The 26,029-nt window shown below is 41.6% G+C and overlaps 1 protein-coding gene across 5 annotated transcripts in view; it reads left to right on the top strand.

The window, feature by feature from the left end:
• The window catches only part of LOC149349987 (uncharacterized), a 228,811-nt gene that overhangs the window by 131,943 nt on the left and 70,839 nt on the right, over nt 1-26,029 (top strand). For 4 of the 5 annotated variants that reach the window (XM_089578984.1, XM_089578987.1, XM_089578986.1 and 1 more), the window contains 2 exons: nt 1,182-12,295; nt 19,992-20,115. In XM_089578984.1, the coding sequence (XP_089435110.1) occupies nt 1,182-12,295; nt 19,992-20,115 (11,238 nt within the window). Of the gene's footprint in view, nt 1-1,181; nt 12,296-19,991; nt 20,116-23,561; nt 23,670-26,029 lie in introns of all 5 variants that reach the window. The other variant, XM_089578988.1, reaches the window with a different exon arrangement.

Raw genomic sequence — 26,029 nt, 5'->3', positions numbered from 1 at the left:
CAAAGCCTGACCAGCTTCGCTAAAGGTATGCCTGTTCCGAGCAATTCAGAGACGCACGCACCTTGTGACGTTATATTAGCAGATGTGGCTGCCACAAGAATGCTTTTAATGATGTCTAAAACCAGCAACATCTGTGCTTGTGCAGTCCTGCAGAGGTGTGCCCCATGGGGCAAGCAAAACCGCTCAATGCTGACCAAAACGTTTTCGCTGACATATGCACAGACAGCTTTTTAATGTGATAGCATTAAGGAGCTCGTGTTGCAGAAAATCCAGTGTCGGCATTGGCGGCGTCGCTAACTGTGAGCGAAAAATCCGCTAAAAATCCCCAGAGAACAAACCTAGGAGGCAAGCGGGCCACCTGGGTCACGTGACTTTGCGGCGTCATCACAACCTGCCCACTGGATTGTGAGCAAACTGCCCACCGTGGCAGGTGGCAGTTAAATTACTGATTGGTCACTAGAGGTTGCTTGGCAAAAGCAAACTGGGTTCCATAAGCCTCACCGGTGGCAGCGCCTGCCATTGTAGGGCAGTGACACATCGCTTAACCGCTGCACCACTTTGCCAGGAATGGCATGAGGACTCCCAGGGATCTATGAATGTTACGTAGAGACTAACAAATTCTACATATAAGGAAGGAAGGAAGGAAGTTGTTTATTCCGAGCATGTGTACATGCTTGAGGGGGAGGGTAAAAGGCATAGTAAGCCTGACGAGGTTCATCCCCCCTGATGCACCTGACACAGCAACACAGGGTAACATGTGTCACAGTAACACAACATGTAAATTAGCCCACACGACTTACAACGCCAAATTACCATATGCGTGTCAAGATGATGGTATATGGGCATTAACCCATTAAGCTACCGTGTCATATCCTTAAGGCGGAGCTAAGAGTCCTCTCCAATTTTCCTTGCAAAAATATTCCATTTATCAGAGTCAGACAAACTGAAGTGTATGCATCAGCTTACTTTTATGCATGCTTGGCCACCCCGATATAGACAGAAAATCAGAAAGTGAACATATGTGGAGCCACATATAGGACAGTAAATGAAGCAATGGTGGTGAGTACAAAACATCAAAAACAGGATAACTATCAGTTTTTATGTAAAATACACTACCTGTTGTTTATGATCCCTGCTTATGTCGTAAAAATTTGTGAAAAAAACTATTTTCCTTCTTTCAGAACGCGAAGAAGACAAGACCAAGGAGACACTGCAAAGAACAGGCTTTGAAGTGCCAGTCTCAACAGAAGACACTGTTTTCTTAAGACCGCTTCGTCACGAAAAATTGCACATTAAAGATGCTAAGGAAATAAAGATGCCTGAAGAATCTATCGTTGAGAGACTACCAACAATGGAAACTGTCGATGCTTACCCACAACGAGTTGAAGCCACAAAGCTTTTCATTCAAGAAGAAGTATCTGTGAAAAAGAGGTATATTAGAGAAGAAATTACTCAACAAGAGATTAAAGAGACAAAGCAAGTGACAAAGGAACCAGAACCCGAAGAACAAATCCCAGAATTTTTGAAGAAGGTGCTGAAGCCAATACCTCGCCCCCAACAGGTAATACAAGAAGAGAAGGTTGACATCTCGGAGATAACGGAATATGAAACACTGCCAAAGCCCGATGAAGAGCTACCACATCCTGGCATAAAAGAAGCCCCCCAACAACGCGACGAGCCTTTAAAACACGACGTGCCTCGAGACAAACAACCCAAAAAGAAGGTACCAGTGGTCAAACAGGAAGATATCGAAACACCGGAGTTTTTAACAAAGACATTAAAACCAACAGACAAGTTCCGCAAAAAAGACATTCCAGAAGCTGTGGAGGAAACTGAATTTCAGAAGCTAACAAAACGAAGAACAATCCAGCCACAGCAACCAGACCAAAGAGAAGCTGAATACTTTGAAGCAACAGAGACCATGGAGATTATTAAGCCAGAAAAAATAAAGAAACCAGAGGAAAAACCAAAAGATAAGGAATATGTATTCATCGCTGATGAGACAACAGAGGCTACTGATTTGAAATTACAAGCGCGACCCAAGCCAGACAAGCCAGTTGAACAATACCCCCTGGTTGAGGAAGTTCAAGTTCGGAAGAAAGAAAAGCCGACAGAGATCACAGTTGAATCTACAGAAAAACCAGAAATAGCCGATGCGAAGACAGTGTTCCGCCCAAAACTTACAACTGAAGCATTGGAAAGACCGAAAGAGGTCACGAAACTTGACTACAAGACAGAAAAACCGCAAGAAGAGAAAGGATTCATTAAAGTTTTCAAAGTGCCAAAACCAAAGATGCCAGGAACGAAGGAAAAGCCACAAGAAATTTTGCCCACAAAAGAAACTGAGGACATAATTCAGCTGCAAAAGAAGCTGAAACCCGAAGAACAGAAAGAGGAGACTATTGAAGAAAGAGAAACAATTGAGCTCATGAAGCCACCAAAGTCGAAGGCAAAAAAGAAGGTAAAACCAGATGAAGAAGGGCCAATTGAAGAAGAAACGGATCAAGTGATAGATCTGAAATCGAAAGCACGGCCTAAAGAAGGCAAACCCGAAGAGGAAAAGCCCAAGAAAAGACCACAAGAACAGCCGACAGTTGAAGAAATCACAGTCATAAAGAAGAAGGAAACACCGAGAGAAATTACGGCTGAGGCAGTCGAAACGCCAGAAATAAAGACTGTACAGCGCACCGATATTGTAACAGAAGCATTAGAAAGGCGACATGAAATTTCCCAGATTGAGTACGAAACTGAAGATTTACTTGAAGAAAGAGAAACAATCGAATTGACTAAGGTACCAAAGCCAAAGAAAGCTACACGAAAGAAACCACAGGAGGAAGAAGCCCCAGTGGCCGAAGATGTAGAGCGAAAAGTAGACCTAGACTCTACAGCACGACCCAGGGAAAAGAAGCCTGACGAGAAAAAGCCAGTAGTTGAGGACATTACTATACTAAAGAGGAAAGGAAGTCCAAGAAAAATTACTACTGAGACTACAGAAATTCCAGACATAACTGATATCAAGACTATTCAGCGCACAGATATTACTACTGAAGCAGTGGAGAAGCCTAAAGAAACTGCACAGGTCGAATACACAACAGAAGAAATCATAGAAGAAAAAGAAACAATAGAACTGGTTAAGGTGCCAAAGCCAAAGAAGCCAAAGAAGAAAGTGAAACCTGAAGAGGAAGAAATCCCAGTTGTGGAAGAAACAGAGCAAGAAATAGACCTTGCAGCGAAAGCACGGCCTAAAAAAGAAAAGCCAGAGAAAAAGCCTGGCGTCGAAGAAATTACTATCCTGAAGAGGGAAGAAAGCCCAAGAAAAATTACGACCGAAGCAACGGAAATACCTGATATAACAGATGTTGCGACTACCAAACGCACAGATATCACTACTGAAGCTCTAGAGAGGCCTAAAGAAATTGCACAGGTCGACTACACAACTGAAGAGGTGGTTGAAGAAAGAGAAACAATTGAACTGGCTAAGGTACCAAAGCCAAAGAAGCCAAAGAAGAAACCGAAACCAGAAGAAGAAATCCCAGTTGTGGAAGAGACAGAGCAAGAAATAGACCTTGCAGCAAAAGCCCGGCCTAAAAAACAAAAGCCACAGAAAAAGCCTGAGGTCGAAGAAATTACTATCCTGAAGAGGGAAGAAAGCCCAACAAAAATTACGACTGAGGCTACGGAAATACCTGACATAATAGACGTTGTGACTACCAAGAGGACAGATATCACTACTGAAGCGCTGGAGAGGCCTAAAGAAATTGCACAGGTCGACTACACAACTGAAGAGATGGTTGAAGAAAGAGAAACAATTGAACTGGCTAAGGTGCCAAAGCCAAAGAAGCCAAAGAAGAAGGTGAAACCAGAAGAAGAAGAAATCCCAGTTGTAGAAGAGACAGAGCAAGAAATAGACCTTGCAGCGAAAGCCCGGCCTAAAAAAGAAAAGCCAGAGAAAAAGCCTGAGGTCGAAGAAATTACTATCCTGAAGAGGGAAGAAAGTCCAAGAAAAATTACGACCGAGGCAATGGAAATACCTGAAATAACAGATGTTGCGACTACCAAGCGCACAGATATCACAACTGAAGCGCTAGAGAGGCCTAAAGAATTTGCACAGGTCGACGACACAACTGAAGAGGTGGTTGAAGAAAGAGAAACAATAGAACTGGCTAAGGTGCCAAAGCCAAAGAAGCCAAAGAAGAAGGTGAAACCAGAAGAAGAAGAAATCCCAGTTGCGGAAGAGACAGAGCAAGAAATAGACCTTGCAGCGAAAGCCCGGCCTAAAAAAGAAAAGCCAGAGAAAAAGCCCGAGGTCGAAGAAATTACTATCCTGAAGAGGGAAGAAAGCCCAAGAAAAATTACAACCGAGGCAACAGAAATACCTGATATAATAGATGTTGCGACTACCAAGCGCACAGATATCACTACTGAAGCGCTAGAGAGGCCTAAGGAAATTGTACAGGTTGACTACACAACTGAAGAGGTGCTTGAGGAAAGAGAAACAATAGAACTGGCTAAGGTGCCAAAGCCAAAGAAGCCAAAGAAGAAGGTGAAACCAGAAGAAGAAGAAATCCCAATTGTAGAAGAGACAGAGCAAGAAATAGACCTTGCAGCGAAAGCCCGGCCTAAAAAAGAAAAGCCAGAGAAAAAGCCTGAGGTCGAAGAAATTACTATCCTGAAGAGGGAAGAAAGTCCAAGAAAAATTACGACCGAGGCAACGGAAATACCTGAAATAACAGATGTTGCGACTACCAAGCGCACAGATATCACAACTGAAGCGCTAGAGAGGCCTAAAGAATTTGCACAGGTCGACTACACAACTGAAGAGGTGGTTGAAGAAAGAGAAACAATTGAACTGGCTAAGGTACCAAAGCCAAAGAAGCCAAAGAAGAAACTGAAACCAGAAGAAGAAGAAATCCCAGTTGTGGAAGAAACAGAGCAAGAAATAGACCTTGCAGCGAAAGCTCGGCCTAAAAAAGAAAAGCCAGAGAAAAAGCCTGAGGTCGAAGAAATTACTATCCTGAAGAGGGAAGAAAGCCCAAGAAAAATTACAACCGAGGCAACAGAAATACCTGATATAATAGATGTTGCGACTACCAAGCGCACAGATATCACTACTGAAGCGCTAGAGAGGCCTAAGGAAATTGCACAGGTTGACTACACAACTGAAGAGGTGCTTGAGGAAAGAGAAACAATAGAACTGGCTAAGGTGCCAAAGCCAAAGAAGCCAAAGAAGAAGGTGAAACCAGAAGAAGAAGAAATCCCAGTTGTAGAAGAGACAGAGCAAGAAATAGACCTTGCAGCGAAAGCCCGGCCTAAAAAAGAAAAGCCAGAGAAAAAGCCTGAGGTCGAAGAAATTACTATCCTGAAGAGGGAAGAAAGTCCAAGACAAATTACGACCGAGGCAACGGAAATACCCGATATAATAGATGTTGCGACTACCAAGCGCACAGATATCACTACTGAAGCGCTAGAGAGGCCTAAAGAAATTGCACAGGTGGACTACACAACTGAAGAGGTGGTTGAGGAAAGAGAAACAATAGAACTGGCTAAGGTGCCAAAGCCAAAGAAGCCAAAGAAGAAACCGAAACCAGAAGAAGAAGAAATCCCAGTTGCGGAAGAGACAGAGCAAGAAATAGACCTTGCAGCGAAAGCCCGGCCTAAAAAAGAAAAGCCAGAGAAAAAGCCTGAGGTCGAAGAAATTACTATCCTGAAGAGGGAAGAAAGTCCAAGAAAAATTACGACCGAGGCTACGGAAATACCTGACATAATAGATGTTGCGACTACCAAGCGCACAGATATCACTACTGAAGCGCTGGAGAGGCCTAAAGAAATTGCGCAGGTTGACTACACAACTGAAGAGGTGCTTGAGGAAAGAGAAACAATAGAACTGGCTAAGGTGCCAAAGCCAAAGAAGCCAAAGAAGAAACCAAAAAGAGAAGAGGAAGAAATCCCAGTTGTGGAAGAGACAGAGCAAATAGTAGACCTTGAATCGAAAGCTCGGCCAAAGGAAGAAAAGCCAGAAGTTGAAGAAATCACTATCCTAAAGAAGGAAGAAAGCCCACGAGAAATTACTACAGAGGCTCTTGAAATACCAGACATAATAGATGTTAAAAGTATCGAGCGTAGAGATGTCATCACAGAAGCACTGGAGAGGCCTAAAGAAATTACTCAGGTCGAATACACAACCGAGGAGGTGGTTGAAGAAAGGGAAACAATAGAACTGGCTAAGGTGCCAAAGCCAAAGAAGCCAAAGAAAAAAGTAAAGCCAGAAGAGGAAGAAATCCCACTTGTGGAAGAGACAGAGCAAATAGTAGACCTTGAATCAAAAGCTCGGCCAAAAGAAGAAAAGCCTGAGGTTGAAGAAATTACGATCCTGAAGAAGGAAGAGAGTCCAAGAGAAATTACTACTGAGGCTGTTGAAATACCAGACATAATAGACGTTAAAAGTATCGAGCGCAGAGATGTCACCACAGAAGCACTGGAGAGGCCTAAAGAAATTACTCAGGTCGAATACACAACCGAGGAGGTGGTTGAAGAAAGGGAAACAATAGAACTGGCTAAGGTGCCAAAGCCAAAGAAGCCAAAGAAGAAAGCAAAACCGGAAGAAGAAGAAATCCCAGTTGTGGAAGAGACAGAGCAAATAATAGACCTCGAATCAAAAGCTTGGCCAAAAGAAGAAAAGCCTGAGGTTGAAGAAATTACGATCCTGAAGAAGGAAGAGAGTCCAAGAGAAATTACTACTGAGGCTGTTGAAATACCAGACATAATAGACGTTAAAAGTATCGAGCGCAGAGATGTCACCACAGAAGCACTGGAGAGGCCTAAAGAAATTACTCAGGTCGAATACAGAACCGAGGAGGTGGTTGAAGAAAGGGAAACAATAGAACTGGCTAAGGTGCCAAAGCCAAAGAAGCCAAAGAAGAAAGCAAAACCGGAAGAAGAAGAAATCCCAGTTGTGGAAGAGACAGAGCAAATAATAGACCTCGAATCAAAAGCCCGGCCAAAGGAAGAGAAGCCAGAAGAAAAGCCTGAGGTCGAAGAAATTACGATCCTGAAGAAGGAAGAGAGTCCAAGAGAAATTACTACTGAGGCTGTTGAAATACCAGACATAATAGACGTTAAAAGTATCGAGCGCAGAGATGTCACCACAGAAGCACTGGAGAGGCCTAAAGAAATTACTCAGGTCGAATACACAACCGAGGAGGTGGTTGAAGAAAGAGAAACAATTGAACTGGCTAAGGCACCGAAGCCAAAGAAGCCAAAGAAGAAAGCAAAACCGGAAGAAGAAGAAATCCCAGTTGTGGAAGAGACAGAGCAAATAATAGACCTCGAATCAAAAGCCCGGCCAAAGGAAGAGAAGCCAGAAGAAAAGCCTGAGGTCGAAGAAATTACGATCCTGAAGAAGGAAGAGAGTCCAAGAGAAATTACTACTGAGGCTGTTGAAATACCAGACATAATAGACGTTAAAAGTATCGAGCGCAGAGATGTCACTACAGAAGCACTGGAGAGGCCTAAAGAAATTACTCAGGTCGAATACAAAACCGAGGAGGTGGTTGAAGAAAGGGAAACAATAGAACTGGCTAAGGTGCCAAAGCCAAAGAAGCCAAGGAAGAAAGCAAAACCGGAAGAAGAAGAAATCCCAGTTGTGGAAGAGACAGAGCAAATAATAGACCTCGAATCAAAAGCCCGGCCAAAGGAAGAGAAGCCAGAAGAAAAGCCTGAGTTCGAAGAAATTACGATCCTGAAGAAGGAAGAGAGTCCAAGAGAAATTACTACTGAGGCTGTTGAAATACCAGACATAATAGACGTTAAAAGTATCGAGCGCAGAGATGTCACCACAGAAGCACTGGAGAGGCCTAAAGAAATTACTCAGGTCGAATACACAACCGAGGAGGTGGTTGAAGAAAGAGAAACAATTGAACTGGCTAAGGCACCGAAGCCAAAGAAGCCAAAGAAGAAAGCAAAACCGGAAGAAGAAGCAATCCCAGTTGTGGAAGAGACAGAGCAAATAATAGACCTCGAATCAAAAGCCCGGCCAAAGGAAGAGAAGCCAGAAGAAAAGCCTGAGGTCGAAGAAATTACGATCCTGAAGAAGGAAGAGAGTCCAAGAGAAATTACTACTGAGGCTGTTGAAATACCAGACATAATAGACGTTAAAAGTATCGAGCGCAGAGATGTCACTACAGAAGCACTGGAGAGGCCTAAAGAAATTACTCAGGTCGAATACACAACCGAGGAGGTGGTTGAAGAAAGGGAAACAATAGAACTGGCTAAGGTGCCAAAGCCGAAGAAGCCAAAGAAGAAAGCAAAACCAGAAGAAGAAGGAATCCCAGTTGTGGAAGAGACAGAGCAAATAATAGACCTCGAATCAAAAGCCCGGCCAAAGGAAGAAAAGCCAGAGGAAAAGCCTGAGGTTGAAGAAATTACGATCCTGAAGAAGGAAGAAAGCCCAAGAGAAATTACTACTGAGGCTGTTGAAATCCCAGACATAATAGACGTTAAAAGTATCGAGCGCACAGATATCACCACAGAAGCGCTGGAAAGGCCAAAAGAAGTCGTGCAAGTCGAATACAAAACAGAAGAAATCGTTGAAGAAAGGGAAACAATAGAACTGGCTAAGGTGCCAAAGCCGAAGAAGCCAAAGAAGAAAACAAAACCAGAAGAAGAAGGAATCCCAGTTGTGGAAGAGACAGAGCAAATAATAGACCTCGAATCAAAAGCCCGGCCAAAGGAAGAAAAGCCAGAGGAAAAGCCTGAGGTTGAAGAAATTACGATCCTGAAGAAGGAAGAAAGCCCAAGAGAAATTACTACTGAGGCTGTTGAAATCCCAGACATAATAGACGTTAAAAGTATCGAGCGCACAGATATCACAACAGAAGCGCTGGAGAGGCCTAAAGAAATTACGCAGGTGGAATACACAACCGAGGAAGTGGTTGAAGAAAGAGGAACAATTGAATTGGCTAAGGTGCCAAAGCCGAAGAAGCCAAAGAAGAAAGCAAAACCCGAAGAAGAAGAAATCCCAGTTGTGGAAGAGACAGAGCAAATAATAGACCTCGAATCAAAAGCCCGGCCAAAGGAAGAAAAGCCAGAGGAAAAGCCTGAGGTCGAAGAAATTATTATCCTGAGGAAGGAAGAAGGTCCAAGAGAAATTACTACAGAGGCTGTTGAAATTCCGGACATAATAGATGTTAAAAGTATCGAGCGCACAGATATCACCACAGAAGCGCTGGAAAGGCCAAAAGAAGTCGCGCAGGTCGAATACAAAACAGAAGAAATCGTTGAAGAAAGGGAAACAATTGAATTGGCTAAGGTGCCAAAGCCGAAGAAGCCAAAGAAGAAAGCAAAACCGGAAGAAGAAGAAATCCCAGTTGTGGAAGAGACAGAGCAAATAATAGACCTCGAATCAAAAGCCCGGCCAAAGGAAGAAAAGCCAGAGGAAAAGCCTGAGGTTGAAGAAATTACGATCCTGAAGAAGGAAGAAAGCCCAATGGAAATTACTACTGAGGCTGTTGAAATCCCAGACATAATAGACGTTAAAAGTATCGAGCGCACAGATATCACAGCAGAAGCGCTGGAGAGGCCTAAAGAAATTACGCAGGTGGAATACACAACCGAGGAGGTGGTTGAAGAAAGAGGAACAATTGAATTGGCTAAGGTGCCAAAGCCGAAGAAGCCAAAGAAGAAAGCAAAACACGAAGAGGAAGAAATCCCAGTTGTGGAAGAGACAGAGCAAATAATAGACCTCGAATCAAAAGCCCGGCCAAAGGAAGAAAAGCCAGAGGAAAAGCCTGAGGTCGAAGAAATTATTATCCTGAGGAAGGAAGAAGGTCCAAGAGAAATTACTACAGAGGCTGTTGAAATTCCGGACATAATAGATGTTAAAAGTATCGAGCGCACAGATATCACAACAGAAGCACTGGAGAGGCCAAAAGAAGTCGCGCAGGTCGAATACAAAACAGAAGAAATCGTTGAAGAAAGGGAAACAATTGAATTGGCTAAGGTGCCAAAGCCGAAGAAGCCAAAGAAGAAAGCAAAACCGGAAGAAGAAGAAATCCCAGTTGTGGAAGAGACAGAGCAAATAATAGACCTCGAATCAAAAGCCCGGCCAAAGGAAGAGAAGCCAGAAGAAAAGCCTGAGGTCGAAGAAATTACGATCCTGAAGAAGGAAGAGAGTCCAAGAGAAATTACTACTGAGGCTGTTGAAATACCAGACATAATAGACGTTAAAAGTATCGAGCGCACAGATATCACCACAGAAGCACTGGAGAGGCCTAAAGAAATTACTCAGGTCGAATACACAACCGAGGAGGTGGTTGAAGAAAAGGAAACAATTGAACTGGCTAAGGTTCCAAAGCCAAAGAAGCCAAAGAAGAAGGTGAAACCTGAAGAGGAAGAAATCCTAGTTGTGGAAGAGACGGAGCAAATAATAGACCTGATAACAAAAGCCAGACCAAAGGAGGAAATGCCAGTAGCCGAAGCAATAACTATCTTAGAGGAGGAATTTCCACGGGAAATTACCACTGAGGCTGTTGAAATACCGGACATAAGAGAGATTAAAACTGTGCAGCGAACTGAGATCATTACTGAAGCTGTAGAGAGGCCGAAAGAAATTAGAGAGGTGGAGGATATTGTTGAAGAAACGGAAACAATTGATATAGCTAAGACAAGGAAGCCAAAGAAAACAAAGAAGAAAAAGACCCCAGAAGAAAAGGAAGTTTTGGTCACTGAAGAAACTGAAGAAATTTTTGATGTGGAGTCAAAGGCACGGCCAAGAAAAAAGAAACCAGGTGAACAAGAAGAGTTTGAGGACATAACTGTTATTCAGGAAATAACAATAGTTAAGAAAAAACCAACTGATATTACTACAGAGGTTACAGAAGTCTGTGAGACTGAATTCATGCAAGCGCACGTGTCCGAGGAATTTGTTGTCTCCAAAATTCCAGAAGCCTCTAGTGCGCAAATGAGCATTGTTGCGAGTCGTCCAATTGTTATCGAAGAAATTAGTAGTGAGTTAAATGCCGACCAGCTAGATGTCGATAAAAAGCCAAAAGAAGAAAAGCCACAAAGAGCATTAACTGAAAGTCAGGCAGTCACTATTGAGGAAGCCTTCCCTTCCGAAATGCCAGAGGCTGTAAAAACGCCTCAACAAATTACACGTGAGGCATCAGAAAGTGTAATCATAGAAGAGAAGTCCCTTGTTGTTGAAGAAACCACAAGTGAACAATATGCATCGGAGTTTCTTGCTAAAGCACCGAAGAAGAAGCAAAAAGCCAAGGAGGTTCTTGAGCCTCAGCAGTCAGTTGAAGTGAGTGAAGCAGGAAGCCTCTTCACTACAGATGAGTTAAAACCATTGGCAAGAGACATATACCAGAAGACACTAGGCATACTAGAAGAACAGTCCTTTGCAGTCAGAGATGAGGGCAAAGAAGAAATGGTTCCAGAGTTTGCCCCTGATGATGTTATGTACAAAGAAGCAAGCAAGACATTGCTTCTTTTACCACAGCATCAAGTTGATGTGACAGAAGTGGTTCCAAGTATTTCCAGTGAAGAGCTTGTTATTGAAAAAACAGCAGAGAAGAAAGGGAACATAACGTTTGTTGAAGAATCAAGAGAATTTTCTACAGTTTTGGAAGAGCTGCCTGCACAGTTCCAGTCAGAAGATGTTCCAGTGAAGAGTCTTACATGCAGGATAACTGAATCAACCAGGAGTTACCCGCAACATGAAGAACAGGCAACAGAATTTCATGAGGACCTACCTGAGGGCATTAAAGCTGAGCAAAGTGATGTGGAATTAACAAGAGGGACTCACGAAGTACATGAAGTAGCTGCTGAATTTTTGGCCCCAAGTGAAAAGGAATCTGTAGCATCACTGTCTCATGTTGAAATTCCCAGGGAAGTCACAAGAGTTGAGGAAATGGCTGCTCAATTTGATGTTTCTGGGCCAGAAAAGACACATTTAACAGTTGAGTTTACAGAAGTTCCCCGCGATGCCATCGAGGTCCAAGAGCAAGTTGCAGAATTTCAACTAGATACAGTGAGACCATTGCTGCCAGAATCAAAAAACATTGGAGACGTTAAATCTTGTGTCGACGTTGAAGAGACAGCAACGTTATTTGAGGCACCATTATTAAAGGAAGAAACATTGGTGAAAGACTTGGCTGACATCAGAAAAGAAACTCTTGTTGTTGAAGAAATTCAAACTGAAGAGCAAGCCCCTGAAGCGAGACTTACAGTTATCCCAGAAAAGAAGACTGTCCAGTCATCCAAAGTTCTGCCATTGGAGAACCTCCCCGTACAGGTAATACTTTCTGTACTACAATGTGAGTTCAAAAAAATATAAAGTAAGGTCCCTATTTTTTATACAGAAAAAAGAAACATTTTTTACACTGCAAAATCTTTATGCATTATAGAATGTTCAAAATTAAGTTCTAGGGACTTTTCTAGCCGTTTGTAGGACAGCAAGACTCATATTGTCTCACTTGCTTCAAGTGCCGGCAAACAGACAATGGTGCGCATACATACAATATTTTTCTATGCTGAATGTTACCGAACAATCAAGCAAACCAGAGCATGTTTTTCTCTTTCACTAATTCGCCTTTTTTGTGTTGTGTGTTTTTACAAGTGCAGGTGTAGAGTTTGAAGTGGCCCTATAGGCGGGAAAAATTAAATTTGAAAACTGTTGAGCTTTTGAGCCTTTTTCATCAATCAACTGGATGATAATACTTCTTGGAGCAATTTTCATTTGTACTGCAAGTTTTCTTATATGTCGATAGGAATGAGGTGTAGACATGTACCACAATGGAGTGCTTTTTACAAAGTCATTGGCACAAATGTGTACCCTTTCTTTCTACAAAACCAGTTGTTGAAACAGCTTGAAAATGATAGCACTCAATTTCTAGTCATTCTAGGTGCAATTTTACCATTTGTATGCATGTGAGACATGCATACAGTTTGGACCTTATAAAGGAGCAAAACAAGCGGTGAGCTTTTTTTTTTTGCACTCAGGTTACCAGGTGCCATGAAATAAGAAGATAATTGCCATTGTTAAACCCCACATTAACCAAAGTCAATTAATGAACTTTCCAGTCACTACAGTTATCGTCTGTTTAAATCGGAGAGTCGGACGTGGTCAGAGACTAATATCCTCGAACTGTGGCCACAGCAGTTGATAGCCTTCAAGTCATACAAACATTTTTTTTATTCCCGAGGGCGTCATGTATATGCTACATATGACTTTGCAGCACACATATCCTTACCTGAAGTACATGCTCCTCACTCCATCCCCCTTTCTTTCCTTTTTACATCCTCTCTTCCCCTTCGCCGAGTGCAGAGTAGCCAACTGGAACACCCTTCTGGTTAACCTCCCTGCCTTGCTCTTCCTCCTCATAGCACGCAATTACGCATGCAAAGCAGGGACAATCAGCAAAATAATTCCGCTGTGACACAGCTGTTGCATATGTCGTTTTGTTTCCAAACGGCGCAGAACAGGTGAAGCCAACAACTGTTCCTTTTTCTACTCGTGGCTAGCGAAATGAAATAAATGTCATATGCAACCACTGCGCAACACCAAGGAAGAGTTTCGTGCCAAGAGTCGCTATCTTGACTGCATAATTACGTGTGATCAGTTGGAAATTTGGAGGCGAATATCTCAGAATACAGAGGTGCTGCAACAGTTCTACCAAATGAAGTAGTTTAGGAATATAACCACATCTAGGTCTGCAATTTCAACATGCACAATATAACTGTAGTGACTGAAAAAATTAATGCCATGGTTTTGGTAATGCAATGCAAAAGCGACAGCCAGCACACAAGTGGAATGTAGTAGGTCGGCAGTCGGAAACGTATTTTCCAGCATAGAGTGACAAGCCAATGGTAATACCGTGAGGTCGTTGCAGAGTCACAGATGACTATGAGTCATCCTGGAATTGCTTGTGAAGCACGTTTGTGGCTCCTTTGGCTTTCACTTGCCTCCAGTGCCTCCTCGCTTTGCATTGTGTGGCAAGCATTATGAGTCTTGATGCCGAAGCCGCCTTACCTCGGCTTCCTGCCATCGGGTCAAATATGGGAAGCACATACTCAGGACAATCCTACATACGCGCTGCCTGATAATATCCACAAGTGCAGTTTTGCGTGAAGCTGAAGCAAAACTGCACTTGTGGATATTATTGGGCAGCGCATATGTGGGAGCGTCCCGAGAATGTGCTCGCCATATCTGATCATGTGGTGGAAAGCTGAGCCAAGGTGGCAAAAAAAAGAAAAAAAAACACTGGGTCCAATTGGGGTACTCGGGTTCAAACCTGACGACGACGGCTGTGTTTCGATGGAGGCAAAATGCAAAGGTGCCCGTGTGCTGTGCAACGTCAGTGCACATTAAAGATCCCCAGGTGGTCAAAATTATTCCGGAGACCTCCACTACAGCACCTCTTTTTTCCTTCACTCCTTCCTTTATCCCATCCCTTACGGTGCGGTTCGGGTGTCTACCAAGATATGTGAGGCAGTTACTGCGTCATTCCCTTTCCTCAAAAACCATTTTCATTTTTTTTCCAATTGGTGTTTCCAACTGGAATGTCTAGTCAGTTCTAAGTGGACATTCCAGTTGGAAACAGTTGAAAGCTCAAGTTGGGACGTTCCTATTGGAACCAATTGGACATTCCACTTCATATTCTAAACACATAAATGGAACCAACCAGAAAGCCTGATGGACCTGATGGTTTTTTTTCACCTGGGAGGAGTCTTACAGCGGATAGACACCCGCACTGTGCCTTGAAGCAGGCACGTAGCCAGTTATATATTTTGAGAAGGGCCCAAAGTTATTTCTTGTATCGAGAGGGCGCGGGTTATGTCCAACAAGAGGGGTGAGCTTGACTTCAGAGGGGCCCAGGCTCCCCCCTCCCCATTCGCTCCTTGAATGCGTGCCTGCCATGAAGGAAGGAGTAAAGAAAGGGTGAACTGTCGCTGAGTTTCGAGGCTTATGCAGCATATCGTAAGAATAGTGAAAATTTATAGTGCACAGACCGTTAGCAACACCTCCAGAGCATGGCCTATGGCTACGATAGCATGTATCGGCTATGGTTAAAGTCTCAAATGATCCATTTGCTCGTTGAGCATCCATCGGTGTTGTAGTTAATCACGTGACCTCCCCCTGCTCGTGCCTTGCGCTAGCTTTGTCATCTTCAGCTGGCGCGAGCTCACCCTTGATCAAGGAACCATGCATAGCTCTTTCCTGAAATCGTGCAACAACCCTGTGCACGAAAGCCATCCCGAGCAAAAAAAAACCATTAAGTCTAATTGGGGTTTCCAGTTGGAGTGTCCATTGGTTATTTGGAACCAATTGGTCACAAAAATGCAATTCGACCCAATTCGACATTCCAGCTGGAAAGCCCGATTGGACCCAATGGTTTTTTCGCCTGGAGTGCCTTGCACATCGCGCAACCCCCGTTGACATCAAGTGAGACGCAGGGTCGTAAGACACCGCAGAACGCTTCGAAACGCCTCTCAGATGACCTGTGCAAGTCTGTACAAGAGTTTTAAGCAGTTGGTTCCAATAAGGCTTTCCAATTGGACAATTCCTATCTGCGGCTTTAGAACCAAATGGGAACACCACTTGGAACATCTGCCCAGTCAAAGAAAATCCATTTCCTTCCAGTTGTACATTCCAATTGGAAAATTTCCTAGTTGTGCATTTGGAACCAATTGGATAAGATGGTTTGGTTTGGTTTATGGGGTTTAACGTCCCAAAGCGACTAAGGCTATGAGAGACGCCGTAGTGGAGGGCTCCGGAAATTTCGACCACCTGGGGTTCTTTAACGTGCACTGACATCGCACAGTACACGGGCCTCGAATTTCTCCTCCAAAGAAATTCAGCCGCCGCGGCCGGGATCAAACCCGCGTCTTTCGGGACAGCAGCCGAGCACCATAGCCACTGAGCCACCGCGGCTATGCCGAGCCGAAAAAACCACCATGTCCAATTGGGATTTCAAATTGCGTCCAATTGAATGTCCAAATTGTTCCAATGTCCAATAGTTACATGTCCAATGGTTACAGAGGAGACGATGCTCCAGTGCTCCTTGCCATTTGTCCCCTCTCCCCTTAACACACCTTCTTCCCCCTCTCCACATTCATTCCTCTGCAGACAACAGGCATACGACGATCTCGGGTTTACGTTAAAGAGCAGCAGGTGGTCGAAATTTATCAGGAGCCCTCCACTACGACGCCTTTCTCTCTTCCTACTTTCACTCCCTTCTTCCTCCCTTTCCTCATGGTGCGGTTGGGGTGCCCACCAAGAAGTAAGACAGCTGATGCGCCTTTCATTTTCACAAAACCAATTTTCATTTTTTATTTTTTTTTTTCGGGACTACAACAGCTGCTTTTGTAACACCTTATTAGTTGGTTTTAGTTAATTAGGAAACTACAAATGACAATGATCCTCACGCTTTGCATCTGTCTGAAAACAACCTACATGTAACGATATGGCTTTCGTGTAAGGCTTATCATTTGTTTTTAAAAAATCCTGCAAGTCTAATTTTTGAACATCCTGTATGCACCAGTCAAAATCAGGTGTCAGTTGCTATGAAGTGCTGCTGCATCGACAAGGCAGAGTAAAACTACGCAGCATGACGGCTGTTCGATGTTGATAACAATAAGTTTAGTACAGTAACACATGATTTATTATACACTTTAACTGCCTAATACTCTCGAACAAAATGCACAATAACTGGTTCGTGTTTCTATGCTTCTACCTGCAATAGCATACCAGACATTCCTGCCACGATGCACTCATGTTTCCCAATCGACTATGTTCAACAAGATGCACAAAAATGTGACACTAATTATTGGCTTTAAACTTCAAATGTAAATTTTTTATGCATACTATTCAGTCAAGACTTTAAAAGCTATCCTTAATCCAAGTTGTTAACTGCAATAAAGCTATCCTGTAATGCAAGCTGTTAACTGCAATAAATTTAGTTAATGCTTATTTGTTACTGTTTTCATCAATTGTAATACAAATAATGCATGAAGCTAAAGCACATAACTGAATCGTACAGGAGAAGTCAGACGGCGTGAGGATTTCAAAAACAATGAGCGTTCTTTAAGCCAAAGCTCTGGTTCAAGCAGACTGTGCACGCTACTTTGCATATCACGGGAATGCAGAATCTTCATTCCATAGTTTACTCTTGGAAAGCAGCATAGGAAACTAATTAGGAGCTGAAATGCTTTCTCAATGGTTTCCGTACTTTCTGGCCAGTTAGCAGTAGGTGTGTGCAAATAGCAAATTTTGGGTTGGTAACACAAAAATGAAAATCAGCTGTAAATCGAATTAGAGCGAAAAAAGAAGGAAAGAGATTGTATTAAAAAGGATGGCTGGCGGCTTTTCCACAAAAGGCTACAATGGGGAAAAAAAAACATTTATTGCACACGCAAATTGGATTCTTCATTATCATATATTATTATACCCTTGGGGCCCCGACTTTAAAAGGGGAAGGGTAACTGTGTAACACGGGTACAATTCGCATAATTGCATAATGCATTCAGTGAAAGGAGTCCAATATGGCTGCTAAACCTAAGCTTATATGACAAGTGGGCATACTGAATGTCGGCATGAAGCAAAGTAAGCTTCTCAACACGTTCTGCAAGCAGACAAGCTCTTCTGCTCATCGGAGTGTAGACACAGAAAAGGGGTGTTTCCGGTACGTGCTAGAGGCTGGTATGGCTAGATATTTCCTTACTAGCGGCATGAAGTCAAAGGCTGTTATCGGACATGAAAGACGATGTGCAAAACAGTCGCCAAGCAGCAGCCTAGCCAAGATACACCACACCACATGAGGGATCACTGCATCCATGTACCCTGGTGATGCCTAAAGGGGCCCCGCAACACATTTTGAAGTAATGTCGGCGATGCTTCAAAAGAATTCTCTATTTGTGCAAAAAGAGATGCAAAAATAACCACAGAAATCAAATTTAAATTAAACTGGGTGTTTCAGTGAACACTAAAGAAATTTATAAATATAGGGAGCTTGGAATAGAAAGAATATTTTCAGGACCAAACTGTGAGCCGTGGGACGTCAGTTACGATAAAAATGATAATTAGGAGGTGAATTCACTAAAAGTCAATAATAAACCTTTTATTTAGCACAGTATGGTGGTTAGTGCCAATGGGGAGTTCCATATCAGCTTCCGAATCAAAGAAAAGGCTGTACTCTAAAGCTCTGCAATAGGAGGAACTCCAGTGCTTTTTTTCGCATAAAACCGAAGCTACCTATTAAGATGTTTTTCAAAGTAATTGACGTCTGCCATGGCTGAAAGTATTTCTAAAAAGATTTCCTTTCTGTTTCCAAATCCCTCTTTTCAGGAGTTTTTTGAAGGTGTTCGCAGAAGCACCCAGTATATTGCAGCGCGCTCATACTGGCAGTGAGCTCTACGATGAATTAGCAACTTTGTCTGCATGCCAAACGAGAGTCCATAATGTTTTATCACAAGTTCAGGCAAATAAGAAAATTCGTGATTTTTTGTTACACTTGAAAAGATGCGATATGCTGCAAATAACAAAAATGCAGTACTAATCTAAGAGCAAATGTTAGTCCAGAACTAAAGGAAATTTGAAATATTCGCACACCTCTCAGACATAGCGGCCATTAGGCAGAATGCACCTCTCCAACGCCTCTCAAATCTGCTCCATCAACTTGTTGCCTCATCATTTCCTTTGTTCCAACTAATTTACAACTAAGAAACTTTTACTTAAATCTCACTCCAATTAGGCACTAAAATCTCCTAAGCCTTCCTTTATTGCTCTGACTTTTCACTTCTCAACTGGTTGGCACTTTGCTGCATTGCATCACTGTAGATTGGTGGGAAAAGGTGCTTCATGTGGACAAAACCTTTTGGACTTTGTGCCACTTTGAATCATCACAATTCCTTTGACTTTGCATCCATTTTTTATTTCTCTCTCTTTTTTTTACTTTTTCTCAGTCGTACCCGCAATTTCTGGCTTAGAGAGGCAGAAAAACATTTTTCTGGCCTGAGGTAGCATGCGCCTGCCATAACAGAGTTATCTGATGAAACTGGTCAGCACTGGCATATCTCTTCGCCCTCTAAGCTCCAGCAGTGAAGTATGAGTGCAGGGATATGAACACATGCTGCTTGGGCCAAACATCTGCTGTAATTCAGAGTTCATGCTCACATATCTTTAAACACCACAGCTTTCGTGTATGCCTTAAAGTGGAGACCAGATCCACAAGGTATATGATGTGATGGTGCGAAGTAACAATTGTTCTGCTTTTTTTGTTCCTTATCTGCAAGTCTCGTAAGGCACTATCGTGAGCAAAATAAAGAGACCCCTGCCAGTGCGTGCTGATCCGTGCCAAACTGCATGCAAGCACTGCCTGATGAAGCATTCCTGGCGTTGAGACCAGTGCAGTGGCACGTGCCGATCTCGAGCAGAGCGACATAGCAAGCGTGCTGCACCGGTCTCAACAACACAAAAGCTACGTCAGGTGGCGCCCGCATGCAGTTTGGCACGGATCGGCACGCAGTGGCAGGGGTCTCTTTATTTTGCTCACAACAGTACACAACAGACAGGTTACTAGCTGTAACAATCACGCGCTGGCCAAGCTACAGTTTTCACTAAGAGGCATGGCACTAGCACAAAGTGGACAGAGAACAAGAAGAATAGTTCTGTGTCTACGTTTTTGTTGTTCTCCGTTCACTTGCACTAGTGCAGCGCCTCTTAGGTTACTATAGCTTGTCATGGTTTACTCAAGCAGATCACATAAACACAAACGTATGTGCTACTTAGAAAACACAAGAGGACAAAATAGCATACGACACAGACTAGCACTGTGCTTGTGCCATACGTGATTTTATTCTCGTGTGTTTTCTAAGTAGCGCATACGTTTTGGAAGATGATCAACCAATTGGCTTTTGTGTTAGAATTGTCACTGCATAACCCCAATAGCCTGTAAAATGTAGCACACAAAAAACCTGACTTGCCTTTTCAGGTGTCTCAAGTGACACCCGACCATAGGACAAGTGAGCTTCCAAGTGAAGCACCTACACAAAGGCATCTCAAACACTCCATTGTGGAAGAACTGTCTACGACACAAGAGGTGGCCACTGTGCTTGGTAAGTTGAGACTAAATATGCTCGCTTTTAGTGTCAAATATTTCCTGCTCTTTGGGTACACCATCATTCACTGTGATATATATATTTATTATTCAAGTGAAAATCTTTCAAAAAGAACTATCGGCTGAAGGTGATATATTCAAGGTAAGTTACATGTGACATTAACAGCAATGGGTTGCCATTAATACATTTGCTTTGGAAAGAGCTTAAAACCGCTACTCAAGCTGCAAGCTGCGTGTAAGACTAACGTGCCAATCATCACATTGTTTCTTAGTCAGCTACCACGTGCAAGTATAATGTAGACCAGTTGTACAAACCTGAAACATGCAAAAATTAAAAATCACTCATCAGAGAATAAAAAGTACTCAGAAGAGCCGCCATAAACTATGACTGTGGGGCTAAAGATTAAGTGAGCTGCAGACTAACTAAGTTACTTTTAGCTTGAAAGAAAACTCTGAAAATATGTTAACTTCTAGCCTGAAGAAAAGCTCTGAATGATAAAATTTTAGCTAGAAAGGAAACAACTGGATGCAGTTACAGGTCACAGAGTATATTTGTTGTTATCGCAAGTGCATGAAAAACTAAACCTACACAAGTAAACTTCGGTGCTATGCTCGTGGACAACTTTCAGTGGCCATGCAGCAGAAGCCACAAATGGCAGGCAACAGTTTCCATAAGTACAATGTCCTGGCATATTCACCAGTCAAACTCAGAGGTCTGGAAATTGGTGCCTCTCACTTAAAGCTTCATGTTGCACAGCCAAAGAAAGTTGTCTGCGAGCATAAATAACCTCCATTCTTGAATAAACTTGAATAGCTGCAAAAACAAAAATGCACAAAAAATTAATTGGCACAACAGCTTAAATATTTAACATAGTAGGTGTCACATTTTATTTGAGGCCAGAATAACAGCAGAATAATATAAATTTTACATGTTACAAGTGGTCTACACTTTCATAATCAAAGGCTTTGTCTGTATGCTGGGTGTAATGCACTGCTACCACTGCTGCTTTTGAACTTGTTGGTTAATATGCTTTCTTACATAGTGCTACTAAGACATAATGAAGTTAAGAGTCAAATAGCAGCTCTTGCTCTTGCATGTAAGTTTCTCAGCTCACTGAGCCATGAAGTTTGCAATTTTTCTGACTACAGAAAGCTGCAGTTTCACCAGGTCTTAAACTAAACCAAAAAGAAAAAAATGGATGTAAATTAATGCTAAAGCACACTGAATTTGTTTTTAAGTGATTTAAGTGATTGTGAGAGATAACCTCTCTCTATGCATCCTTTTGCCTGTGACTGTAGGTGAAGGTGTTTTCTAATTCAATCACAGCTACTGCTTGCATCAGTCAGTTTTTACTTCGAGGCTACTTTAAAAAACTGTTCTATTCTTCATGACCTAAGGACAATCAAAAGAAATTTTAAAACTAGCTATACACAGGGCATTGAAGCACCTGCTGAAAAATGATTGGCCTTCAATTTTCAGGCAAACTCTTACAACACCAAAAGCTCCGTTTTGCTGTTTCGTGGTGAAGTGTTCTCTGTCAAAAATATTTGCCTCCTTATGAGTGCACATAAGCTATAAAACATTAATCATAGAGTTTTCCCGTCATAATTGTGCAAAAAAATTTAGTTCTTTCCTTTACATGTCAACGTCTTCAAAAACATACAATAGTTCCCGACATTTTCAGACAACATGTATCACAAAAATTTAAATACACAGTTGCTTTGCTTCCTCATCTTCCTTTTTGTTTCAAGAAATAACTAAAACATCACACAGTATGCTTTTGGCCCCAACACGGAAATAACAATAGTGGTTTTCTAAATAGTATAAAAAGAAACCCAGTATGAGCGCATGTAAAATTTGGGTATGCATGGTTACAAATAAGTCAGCTTGGTGAAGGTTCACCAAATGTGTCTTAAAAACTTTGACAAAGTGTATGCATATCTCAGAAATCTTGCGTTACACTAAACAATCAAAGTAAAGTCCATTTTAATACTCTGCCGTAATCCTGGTCTTGCATATTATTTTTGATAGCATATTTGGCATTGCTGCACAGCTCATTTGCTCTGCAACTGGCACTTTGCACTCAAACCTATCATAAAAATTACTTCAAACCTCCTCTATTTAAGTGGCAAAGACAAAAATTTTGACTGCAATGCCTTCCTCATGATACTGTGTAAGCAGTCAGTGATTACAAATCACAACAAAAAAATTTTCTGGGCACAATGATTAGTTCAAGTGCAAGATAACTGCACAATGTGGTTGTAATTTCTAAAACTTTTGCACCTGATGCCACTCCAGCAGCACGACATCCTACTTTGTGCACACACTGTCATATCTGAATGTTCTTGCGACAGCTGGACTCGTCACTGTAATCTAATGCAATCATGAATATGCACACCAAAGCACAGGATATAAAATAAGCCTTTTTGGCTTTAAGAAATGAGAGCAGTATGCACTGACATATCACTACTTTCTTCTGTCACGTCACTGACGCATCATAGCTGCGCCACCCTCATATGCATACTATTCAACAAGCCAGTGTGACAGCTTTCAGTCTGAAAAGTCATCTGCTTCACATAAGCAAATTTTTTTTTTATTTATTTTAAGTAATCGTGTCAGGCCCATACTAAATGGTCATGTAAGATTTGACAAAAGAATCCAGGCTGAGGCATGTGTGCCAGGAGTAGTTAAAGAATGAACCTCCTTTTGCACTTCAGTCACAGCATCCGAAGCACCGCGGCTATAGTGAAGTACCACACTGTACCATGGTTCAAAAGCAGACAGCATCAGAAGGCAACACTTAAAAAATTATCCTAACATAATATCAATAATAGACTTGCACTTAATGGCCATGCAGCAGTTTATGGTTTTACAAACATTCAAGAAGCATCCATCCCCTAGTTTCATTTGACCTGATACTTCTATAAATTTCCGTGTTGTATATTTTTGCATACATCTGCAGGCAGAAGCAAGTTTTATCGACTTATTAACAAATCAAGAAATATCATGTTTACCTAGCTCACATCTTCCAAAAACTTCCAATTATGAAGCACAAATGTTCAGCCCTAGGTGCTATATCCTGTAGCACATATGTATAATTAAATTTCCACCTTCTTTAACACAGTCTGTCATTTTAATGGCTTGTAGCTGATGTTATTCAGTACAATCTGCAAGCCTATTAACATATACACTGTTGTAAACTTGCTAGTACATCATGCACATAACAAGCTCTGGTATCCACAACTTTTCTTGGACATTGTGGTTTCTTCAAATATCAGCTACCATCACCAGGCTTTTCTCACCTTACATGTGTGATAAGTGCTTTGCTTATTAATATGGCTTCCATAGGCATTAACACAGTTTGCCTCTGGTAACAGTTCAGAGCATATGTTAACTTATCTGTAAAGAGTACTAATATACTATCTTTACCTGGCCACCGACAGTATATCCACCACGCGGCAACATCGTGGCCACATCATTCTCACAGCCATTGCCATCTGTGCAAATGGCTGAAGCTGAAGCTGTACAATCATTCCAAGAAAGAGCGTCAGGTTGGAGCATGCCTTCCATTCTTTTTATTTCATTGTTTCTGAAAATGGCATTGCCCTAATGCCTAGGCAAATTTCTTTTTAATCTTGTTACCACAGCGAAGAAATTCGCATGTGAATGCTAATGTATATGCATGTACAAGAATGCATTTGTATGAGTAATATGGGCATGGACAACGCATGAGAATATGCTTGTTCCAGCACAACAAAATAGTTTCCTGCAAAATAAACCTTAAAAGCATGCAATACTTTATGCATTTGCTATTTTCTGCTACCACACGGCAGCCATTCAATCAGGAAGCTACGGAATCAAGGTAAGCACAGCTTTCTTTGATGGAAAGAATATACATGCAAATGTGTCCAGTGAGTAGTGTGCTCATATCTTTATTATTATTTTGGTGCAAGTAACAGGTGACACAATTAGTGTGTCAGCTATGTATCACATTCAGCTGCTAGCTTGTTGTATCACTGAGCAACAGTGACACAAAAAGCGAGCAGTTGAATGTGACACACAGTTGACACATTAATTGTCATGTCGCCATTCTGCAGTGACACAATGAAGCCAGTCAAAAGGCTGCAGCATCAAACCCTTTTGCTTTCAACAGATAAAAGTGCATCTAAGAGCTTGATCACTGCAAGTGTTAAGAATAACGACAGCAGAAAGTATTACATTATCATGGCCATTCAAAATTGTACTTGTTATTGATAAAGAATAATTGTTCTATTCTATGATGATAAGAACAATTATTATTATTATTCTAGTAATTGACATCATCATCATCTTTGATGATGATATCAATTACTCAACCAGCTGAAAATGGTAGTGATGAACTCAAAGGTGACATTAAACGTATAGCTTGGCAGAAGTCTTGACTATAAATCCAAACAGCACAATTAAGACAAAGGACGACTTTATTATACTAATTTGCGCATCAGTAAATCACAGGAGAAAAGGCCATGCATGGTGGGAAATCAAAACTGCCACATCAATCACAATTGGCTTGCTTGCTCAAAATTTTTCACCAGCCGTCTAGGTATGCACAACTCCTTTGTGCAGACAAGAAATCTGCCATAAATTATTCCACTCAATCTTTTTTTCACTTCAGCTCCATGGCTTCTAAACATAAAAACACCTCACAGCTTGGACCCACCTTCAGTTACAGAGCGAATACCATTTCAAAACAGCAAGTGCCTGAGGGTCAGAGGAGCAGTGATATTGTTTGAGTTTGATTTGTTCCTTATTCCATTTTCACTTCGAGAACTGAATAAATCTCAAAACCATGAAGGTTCTAAAAATACTAGCATACTGAAGTGCATAAATCAGTAAAAGCCATTTGAATACTGTTTACAGTGACGCCACTTTTTCATAGTACTATCTGCCCTCTTTACAAGTCAGCCAAGTTTGCCAGCAGTATTATGAGTAACTGGATGATAGAAGTAATGCCTACATGATGGTCCTTAGCAATTATTTTCATTAGGAATCAAAACAGACAGCTGGGTTTACATGTTACCAAGCACAAATATATTGTTATTAATGCCACAAAAATCAATCAGATAGCTCAAGCCACAAAAATGTGCTAAACTCATTCAACATGTAACATGAAAAAAAAAACAGTATGGCATGTGATGAGAAGGTGACATGCAAAACAACAAAGGCATCAATATGACATCAGCAAAATCATAAGTAACACCCTTTTGAAATATACCATGCAAAAGAAGACATGCGACAAAGAAACTCTGATGACAAAAAACTTTTAGTGAAAATATTAAATACAAGCACATTGTGTTAGTCAGCAAATGGAGGACAATAAGGATGTTTCTGACTTCAGAATTTTGGTGAGCAGAACATGCTCACTACAACAGGATGTTATTTTAAACAATATTATGGCCCACAGATATAGCCTATTCCTTTCAAGGAGGTCGCTTAAAGAATGTGCGAGTATCAACACATCTATATGTAAGCCTCCATTTATTACACAATTATGATTTACTTGCCAATCTTGCACACAAGTGACATTCTGTGTCATGTAGGCATTTTCTTCTTGCTACCTTGCAGCAATGTATATTAAAAAATAGCTTTAAGGTTGTCATACCACAAGTCTTATAGCAGCAACAGTGTGAAAAGGATAAATAAAATTGAGTGTATCATAAGCTTCTGTGTTATTAAGTTTGGCGTCCTTAGAAAGGTAACTGTACAATGCATTAGTCATAAATTGAGAACATTTACAAAGCTACTGTTGCTTCAGTTTTGTAGAAACAAATCATTTATTGCTTAGTGTTCTGTAAATTAGCATCACTGTAGTGCTAAATTTCAGTTCTAATTGGGTGAGTATTGAAGAAAAGTTAATTAGGTAGTCATTCAC

Source organism: Amblyomma mixtum, chromosome 3, assembly GCF_055824585.1.
Source record: "Amblyomma mixtum isolate Tamu chromosome 3, ASM5582458v1, whole genome shotgun sequence".
NCBI lineage: Eukaryota > Metazoa > Arthropoda > Arachnida > Ixodida > Ixodidae > Amblyomma > Amblyomma mixtum.
Note: the sequence above shows the minus strand (reverse complement) of the source record. Positions and strands in the feature narration are given on the sequence as shown.